The following is a 9087-nucleotide window of genomic DNA, read 5'->3' as shown; positions in this document are numbered from 1 at the left end:
AGGGGTCAAGTACCATCTATAGTACATTTTCATAAGATTTTCCCTTATAAGGAAGCAAGCCATGAATTTTATATTTTTAGTCCATAATTCATTCCAAATATTGGGTTTGATTGTATGTCCCAGGTCCCTCTCCCATTTTACTGTAGTTTATTTTATATCCTCCTCCTTTCTTTGCCAATTCAAAAATAGTTTGTACATTTCTGAAAGTGTATTTTGATTATCATATAATATATATCCTTCTCCAGATAGGATTGTTTTTGTCAAATCCTTTGGTTCTTTTATCCTTTTCAATGGTGACTTTTAGTTGATAATACTCCTACCAGGTTATTCCCTTCTGTTTCAGTTCTCTTAGGTCCTTTATTTTCAGATCACTACTTATTTCCTCTACTAAATCCTTGTATGTTAACCAATCACTGTTCATATTTTTCCTATGAACCATCATAGATTCCATTGGTGACAGCCACCATGGTGTTTTGGTCACTACTGATTTTTTACTCCTCTCCCATCCTTCATATGATGCCCTTTGACTCAAGAAAACCACCATTTTATATTTCAAATTGGGGGAAATAAATACAGTAAATGGACAAAAGTACAAAGATTCACAAAATGTTTAGGGGTATGCGTAACCCTGCGTACCCCCAGAAAAAAAGCACTGGATATACCAAAGGCAGCTGCACTTCCTTCAATCTTCCAGTGGCCAATAACAATGTTGAAGGAAGGGTTAAAATATAGTTACCCAACAGAACCACTTCTGAGAGTGTGTCAGGTGAGTACCTGCAAAGATGCCTGGCTCTCTGCTGAAGCCTCTGTGTGCCTCTGAGCCTTTGGGATAGGGTGGTCGTATCAACCTCCTTCCTCCTCACTTCTCTTTCCCCTAAGTTTAAGTTCTAGCCTTTTTCTGTCACTTTCACTTTCACTATTCTCTTCTCATAGCGAAACCCTGGAATGCCCATCTCATCAGTTGTAGGTCTCACTGAGCACAATAGTGTTTTCTCCAAAGTACAGCTGGGAGGGGCAGCCCCCTCAAATATTTTATTGGGGGACTGAAGTCCCCACAGCCCCTAGGAGTTGGCTCCTATGCTTGGAAGTACTACTGAATTCAACAGTTCTTGCTCTCAGGTAAGTGCTTATGAGTCCTGTTCATAAGCCCCTGGTGACAAGTTTCCAGAAGCTGCAGTCAGCTAAGTAGAACTGGTTGTATAATACTTTATCATTCCCTGTTCTATACCTCTCTAAGTTTCTGAACTTCTACCTTACCTAAATCCATTAAGCATTTATCAGCAACAGTTAAGATAATAATTCAATCCAATAATTCCTTCCATAACTTAGGAGCCATCAAATGTTACACACAAACAAACACATACCATTCAGAACTTAAAATATTGAATTCTTTAGTTTCGAATGATATGAATGCAGGAAGAGAGTGGAGTGGGGATGGGAGAGAAAAACAATCCAGTCTGCATTTAAAGGCAAACTTACCTAACTCTCACTTTCTGAAATAATATGTGAACTGAAGCACAGCTATCCTGCAAAATTCACACGTCTCACCATTTTACAATGCATTCCTCTGACCAAGCTATGTGTCCAAAAACTACATATAACAGGGTAGAATGTGCATAAGATTTAATATATTAGTGAAAATAACATACAAAATGTATTATATTAGGGAGCATCGCTTGGCAAAAATGTGAATTGCACACAAATGTGCGCCTTAGGAGGCATTCAGAGTAAAGTGCATTCAGAGTAACAACAACAACTCACAATCTGATGTTGAAAAGTGGGTAACTAATTGTAAGATTGGGAAAGTGGGAACCTGAAATTTTCCCATCATTACACTGTCATCACCAAAGGTTGGCAGCAGCAGGATCACATCAGATATATTTATATGATCATATACGACCAGTGTAAAAAAACAGCTGGGGTAATAGACTCCATAGAACACAGAATGTTGCATGCAATATATAGACAGGCAAGTCCTGTAATATTTTCCATCCGTGCAACTGTCACTGAAGCCACATGAGCTGTTGTCTTGATTGTGGCATGTTTTACAGATGTCATTTCCTGTAAGTTATGCTTATATCTTTCCTACTTATATTAATATATTCTAGCGATGTCCTGTGAAATACCAATCTATGAGAAGAAGCCAAAAAGGTAGAGGGACTCGTTTTCCTGTTTATATGGTAAGTACACCTAGATTTAACAACAACAACAACAACAACAACAACAACAAATTTATTATTCACATGCTGCCCAGCTGACTGTGTTGCCGCAGCCGCTCTGGGTGGCTTCCAACAAATTAAAACACAGTAAGACATCAAACATTAAAAACTTCCCTAAACAGGGCTGCCCTCAGATGTCTTCTAAAAGTCAGAAAGGTGTTTATTTTCCTTGACATTTAATGGAAGGGCGTTCAACAGGGCAGACACAACTACTGAGCTTTAGGGTGAAGGCCACCTTTCCTCCTAATAGTGGATCTATTCCTTTAGTATATGAATGACAGAGAGATGTTGATCAAGTGCATTTTTCACAAATAATGCGTCTCCAAGCTGGAAAAGATGCATCTGTTAGATTCCTGGCTGACATGCATGTTGTCAGAGCTGCCTCCAGGTCCCAGCTCACAGAGGACCAACGCTAGGCTGTAGTTATGTACAAAAGTCTTTATTGAGATTCAGTTTCCACTTTAAAGCCGCAGCGTGCAGCTCTACGTCTCGACCTTAGACCGGCGAAGTCCCGTCTGAGTCTCCTCCCCTTCCACACCAGTTTAAGACCCTCGCCTTGCTCCACCTCTTCCTAAGTTCCTTTCTCCTCTGGGCCCTCCTGCCCGCTAGGGTCTCATCCTTCCTGGACTCCTCTGACGCTGACCCTGACGATTCTTGCCCCTCCTTCCGGCGGGCTTTAGGACCTGGTTCCCTATCCGGGCTACCTTCTGTGCCGCTCGCCTGTACCTTTGAACTTGGCGCGCGTGCCCAGCCTGCAACTTTCCTCTTGACCGTTAACTCGCTCTCCGATGGAGGCGTGGTCAACCCTGACTCATCTTCTCTCGCTGGTGGTGCATATGTGGGCTCTGACACCTGGGACTCCTCCCCCCCACTACGCTCTGGTGGGGAAGCTGGTCCTGATTTCCAACTGCTGCTCTGGGAGTCCCCGCTGGCCCCTTGCTTCTGGGGTGTCCCCCTTGGGTCGCCCCTTGCCCTGCCCATCGGCGCCCCCTTCTGTGAATCTTCCGATTCGCTGGAGAGGCTCATGGAATCTATCGGGCTGCTGTCATATTCTCCTACGCTGCCCTCGGATTGCTCCCCCTCGCTCTCCATCTCCTCTCCTCCCTGCGCTCCCACTGAGTCCCTGACACATGTGTTAAAGGAACCTTGTTCAGGGACAATGGGAAGTTAGTTGGTAGTATTTATTATTATTAATATTATTATTATTATTATTTAAAATTGTATCTCGCCCTTCATCTGAAGATCAGAGAGCGGTAATGCTACATGAAGAGAGAAGGCAAGGACTGGGAATGCAATGGCACTGGTAACAAGAAGCATAGGTGCCAACTCCCTGGGGCCCTGTGTGCCCCAGCACCCACAACACTCCCCATGAAGGGGATGGGCACCCACAAATTTCATTTTTGAATTTTAACTTTTATTGGAATTTTATTTACAACATAACACAAACCCCCACCCCCACCCAATACACAAATCCACCCTCATTAAACACGAACATAACATACAGTGAGCATAACATGCAACAATACAAATAACCAGATAAAAGACTTCCTTTATCCTATATCTGGCCTCCTTATTTGCTTCTTAAAAACTGGTTACAGATAGGTAGCCGTGTTGGTCTGCCATAGTCAAAACAAAATAATTTTTTTTTTCCTTCCAGTAGCACCTTAAAGACCAACTAAGTTAGTTCTTGGTATGAGCTTTCGTGTGCATGCACACGAAAGCTCATATCAAGAACAAACTTAGTTGGTCTTTAAGGTGCTACTGGAAGGAAAAATTTTCTTATAAACTGTTTCCTTTATGAATAATTATTAAGATTTTTCTAATTATAACTTAAATATCCACAAAGTCTCCTACAGACATTCATCGAAACAAGTCCAGGTATGTATTTTAGGGCACCGTTTTGTGAAGTATGCTCTGCATTTCCCCCATGCTTTTTGAAACTCTTGTCTAGTGTGATCTCTAATTGCCTCTGTTAATCTAGCCGGTTCAATATACTCTAACAGTTTATCTTGCCATTCCTTTTTTGTTGGCACAGTTTCTTTTTTCCAGTTTTTAGCAATTGGGATCCTTGCCACTCCTGTGGCATAGAGGAATATTTTCTGATCTTCTCTTGCTATACCTGTGTCTGTTATCCCTAGTAGAAAAGCTTCTGTATTTTTCATAAAGTTAAACATTTTTTTAAGCTTGTCATACACTGTGTTCCAGAAGCTTTTGATTTTTTCACAGGTCCACAGGCACCCACAAATTTCAGTGCCTGCTCAGGCAAGGAATCCTTGGTGCAGCGGGGAGGTCGGTACACCAGAAGGAATCCTGTACTGCCCCTATTGCCCAGCTTCCAGAACATGCACTCAGAGAACTGGGTCTTCCCAATAGGACGCCCAGTGTAAACTAGTGACTTCCTAAAAATCACTGCAACACCACCACCACCCCCGGCCACCCATATGACCTGGGTTGCTGTGCGTACAAGAAACCTGGTGGACAAGCAGGCACATTAACAGTATCCAGCCTGTTTAACAAATCTCAGGAGCATAAAAACAACACTTAAGTTCACTATCATGTATGTGTTTATTTCTGCATGTAATTTCTATCCTGCTCTTCCTTCAAAAGAGCCCAGGGTGGCAAACACCAAAGTAATAAAATAATACGATTTTAAAAATGCTTAAAAAATATTTAAAGCAATGAAAACATTAACAGCCCTTTAATCTAACAGTTTATAATTTCAAAGATGGCAGGAAAGCACAGTATGTTTCAGACATCAAATGCATGGCTGAACAGGAACGTTTTAAAATTCCTCCTGAAAATTAATAATGAGAGAGACAGATGTGTTTTACTGCGGGGACAGCATCCCACAATTTTTAACTTGCTTTTTTTTTTTTTTTTTTTTTTGAAAATTTAACAAAAAGAAGGAACGGGGGGTGGGGAGAGAAAGGGGAAGAATAAAATTAAATGAAAACTAGAAAGAAAAATAGTACACAAATAATGCTAATAATGATAGTAATCCACAATCAGCGCATGGATCCTAAATTAAAGGAAAAACTTAATATAAGTCATCCAAATATTCAAACAGGGGTCCAGATGAAACTGATGCTGATATGAAATACATTTGAGTATAGCCAAATGTCATGGACTGGTTGGCCGCAAAGGAATGGTAGAAGGAATCAGCTGGGGAACCCCCAAGGGAAGAAGGCTCAGAGTCCAGGGATTGGTGGTGGGACAACGATGAGCGGTCACAGGGAGAAGAGAAGAGGGAAAAGACTGGGAAGAGTCTGTACAGCCCCAAGGTTACTTCCTCAGGAATCTGGGCAGATTACTGTCTTGAGTCACTGTCAGCACCAAGCTGTCCCTGTCAATGGTTTCCCTCCCCACCCCTTCTGTCAAATTTATATTGTAGGCAGATGTGATGGGTTCATCTACAAAAGCTTTCTGAGCTAGAGCAAGAATCGATGTCTTAAAGACCTGCTGGAATTTCTCCCCAACGAAGATGTAGAGGATGGGTGTGAAACAAAAATTGAAACAGACTCCAGTGATGAAGATTGGCTTCAGTACATTTCCCACCATTCCAGATCCCTCAAGGAGCACTGAAGCCTGGTAGAGGTGATAAGGAAGCCAGGAGATGAAGAATGATGCCACAGAAGCTACAAGGATTTTGAAAGGTTTCTTAGTTCTCCTCACCAAACTTTTCTTCTTGATTTCCTGGCCTATACAATAAGAGCAGCCCATGATGATCATGAAGGGAACCAGGAAGGCTAGGAGAAACCGAGTCACAAAGAAAGCAAAATGAACACGATACCTTAGGGCTTTCGTCTTCTCATCATCCCAGTCATTTGAAAAAGCATAGTTATTGTCACACACAAGCCTGCCATTCTCTACCTCTCGTGTTTCCCGAAAAGCTAAGTAAGGGGCACTCAGGGCTAAGGACACAAGCCAAACTCCTATGACCAGTCTCTGTGCTCGAGAGATTGTGCGGTTATGCTGGGACCAGATGGGGTGGCAGGTGAGGAGGTAGCGGTCCAGATTGACAATGGTGAGAAGAAAGACAGTGTTGAACATCCCCAGAGAACCCAACGAGTTAATGACCTTGCAGATAACTGTGCCAAAGGCCCAGTGGAAACCAAGAAGAATGTAGGCAACATAGAATGGCATGTTCCAAGAGGAGATTAAGTGGGTGAGAATCAGGTGGAGGAACCAGAGGGTGTTCACTGATCTCTTCATCTTCACACCCAGCACCCAGAGAAAGAGCCCATTCACAGCTGTCCCCACCAGGAAAGACAATGAGATAAAGCAGGCAATGGTTAAGTTCATGGGCCTTATGGATACCAAGGAATGGTTGGCATTTGTTCGTACTGTTGATGCATTCTCCAAGATGAAGGCCACTGTGGTTGTTTCCATGAAGCCCTGGAGGACGATAGAAAGCAGTAGACTGAGTTAATAGCAGAGGAGGGGAACAAGGCAACAAGAAGAAACATCCTTAATAGTTTTTTGTTGATATGGAAATTGAAAACATTATGCCCTAGGATTACAATGTTGTACATAACATGTGGACAGCTGGAAATTAAATTAACTAGTCAGGTGGGTATTTTTTTGGGGTGGAAACAGGCAGCCCACAAAAAGAGAAATATAAAGACATTAGTCCTCTTGTGTTCCAACTCATTTTCTCCAACTGTTGCATAGCTTTTAAAAATTGAATCGAGAACCACAAGGTCTCCCAGGAGGAGCTAAAAACAGAAATGTTCATGATGACAAGCAATGTTACATTTGGAGGAATAGGGAGAGGAGAAAAATTTGATCGAGACCATCTTGGCTATGAGTTCTAGAAGACCTGCTGCCTGCTTTATCATAGAATCATATAGTTTTAAAGTTGGAATGGACTCCAAGGGTCATGTAGTCCAACCCTCTGAAATGGAAGGATATCAACTAAAGCACCCAAGACAAATGACCATCCAACCTCTGCTTAAAAGCCTCCAGTGAAGAAGAGTTCACAACCTCCCAAGGGAGACCGATCCACAATCAAGCAGCACTTGCTGTCGTAAAGTTCTCCTGATGTTTAGTCGGAATCTCCTTTCTTTTAACTTGAAGCCACTGGTTTGGTTCCAACCTCCAGAACAGGAGAAAACAAGCTTGCTCCAGCTTCCATATGACGGCCCTTTAGATACCTGAAGATGGCTATCATCTTTTCTTTCTGTCTCCTCTTTTCCAAGCTAAACATACCCAGCTCTCTAAGTCATTCTCCGTAAGCCTTGGTTTCTAGACCCTTGATCATCTTGGTCACCCTCCTTTGTACACGTTCCAGCTTTTCAATTTCCTTCTTAAATTGTGATGCACAGAGCTGGACACAATACTCCAGATATGGTATGATACTATTACTTCCCTTTATCTGGACATTATAGTTCTGATCAAGGGGGGGAAATGTTTAAAAGGTACATTAGGCAAAACTGTATACAGAGATGAATTTATCAGGAGAAATTCACACTAAAATAATGAACAATTTTCATGAAGAATGTTTTTAAAAGTATTTGCAATAACAATTGCAAACTGATGCAGAAATGTAAAGCATTAAGACTGGAAAAATAAGAAAATGAGATAAACAGAAACTGAAAGATTCACCCGCCTTGGTTATTGCATGCCTTAAGTTTAAGAATGCGTGTTGTTACCCACAAGTGAGGGTGTTAGTATGTCAGTTTCATTTTTTCTCATTTTTGCAATCCTAAATTCAGTTCCCCACATTACCATATTAGTCTGCAAGTCAAAAAAAGAAAGAAAGCCTTTATGAAAAATCATCTTCATTTTATACAAATTTCACCTAACATACCAATTTTTGCATGCAGTTTCCCCTAATATACGAATTGTTGCAAACCATTGTTCCCTGTTATAATGTTTGTTATTTCCCCGATTCAGGCATTTGCATGCACATTTCACACTGGTCTGTGGATTTTTATTCACATTTCTTGGCTCCAGAACGGCATCACAAAATTCAGAGCAGTGGAAATTTCAAAGGATGGCTGAATTTCAGTTCACGTATCTTTTTGGAAAGTGCAAATTACTTTTGTTTGTTTTTTCTTTAAATGGGAAATGAATAAAATTTCTTCTCAATAATCTTTATTGGTTTAGATTAAAAGCATAAATACATAACAACGTTTAGTACAGAAACAGAAAAAAGAAAGAGAAGAAAGAAAAGGGACAAAGAGATATAAGACATTATATATTTCTTCTGCATAAATACAGTAACATATTAACACTTAAATTCATATAAATACAAACTCACAAAAAGAACAGAAAAGGTTTCTAGAAATGAACTAAAAAAGACTTCCAAATATTCTCATTTACTATATCTATTCTTTCCTTTGTACCGCACAGTCTCGAATTACGCTAGTTTATCTTCATATGTCCACACAGAATGTCATTTACAATTTTTATTTTACAAGAATCACTCTAATTCTGCCAAGAGATTCTTGTTCATACAATAGTTTTTAAAATATTCTTTAAATATTCTCCATTCCTTATAGACTCTCTGTTTCGGATGACTTCTTACTTTTCCTGTCATCTTTGCCAGCTGGAGGTATTCAGTCATTAGGGCTTGCCACTCTGCTATTGTAGGGATTGTTTTGTTCTTCCAGTTTCTTGCCACTAATATTCTGGCTGCTGTTGTGGCATCCATGAACAATGGTCTCATGTTTTTTTTCTTATTTCTATTGCCAATATGCCTAGAAGGAAGGCTTCTGGTCTCTTTTTGAAATTGAATTGAATTTTTTTTTTTAAGTTCATCATAGATGTTATTCCAGAATTCTCCGATGACTACACAATTCCACCACATGCGCAAGGAAGGCCCCATTTCTTTTTTACATCTCCAGCAAATAGGTGATCTATTTTT

At 40.7% G+C, this 9087-nt stretch overlaps 2 protein-coding genes across 2 annotated transcripts in view; both read right to left on the bottom strand.

Annotated features, from left to right (window-relative positions):
* Positions 1–5142: 5142 nt before the first annotated feature.
* Positions 5143–9087, bottom strand: part of GPR33 (G protein-coupled receptor 33) — a 5483-nt gene continuing 1538 nt past the window's right edge. The window contains exon 2 of the mRNA XM_079986221.1: positions 5143–6614. Coding sequence (XP_079842347.1) covers positions 5502–6608 — 1107 coding nt within the window. The 5' untranslated portion in view covers positions 6609–6614 and the 3' untranslated portion in view covers positions 5143–5501. The remainder of the gene's footprint in view (positions 6615–9087) is intronic.
* LOC307223373 (putative G-protein coupled receptor 33) overlaps positions 7441–9087 on the bottom strand; it is a gene marked incomplete at its 3' end in the record, with an annotated part of 26359 nt that continues 24712 nt past the window's right edge. Inside the window, exons 5-6 of the mRNA XM_079989341.1 lie at positions 7947–7955; positions 7441–7608 (exon numbers count right to left, since the gene is read on the bottom strand). Of these exons, the coding sequence (XP_079845467.1) occupies positions 7441–7608; positions 7947–7955 (177 nt within the window). The remainder of the gene's footprint in view (positions 7609–7946; positions 7956–9087) is intronic.

Source organism: Podarcis cretensis, assembly GCF_951804945.1.
Source record: "Podarcis cretensis genome assembly, chromosome: 8".
NCBI lineage: Eukaryota > Metazoa > Chordata > Lepidosauria > Squamata > Lacertidae > Podarcis > Podarcis cretensis.
Note: the sequence above shows the minus strand (reverse complement) of the source record. Positions and strands in the feature narration are given on the sequence as shown.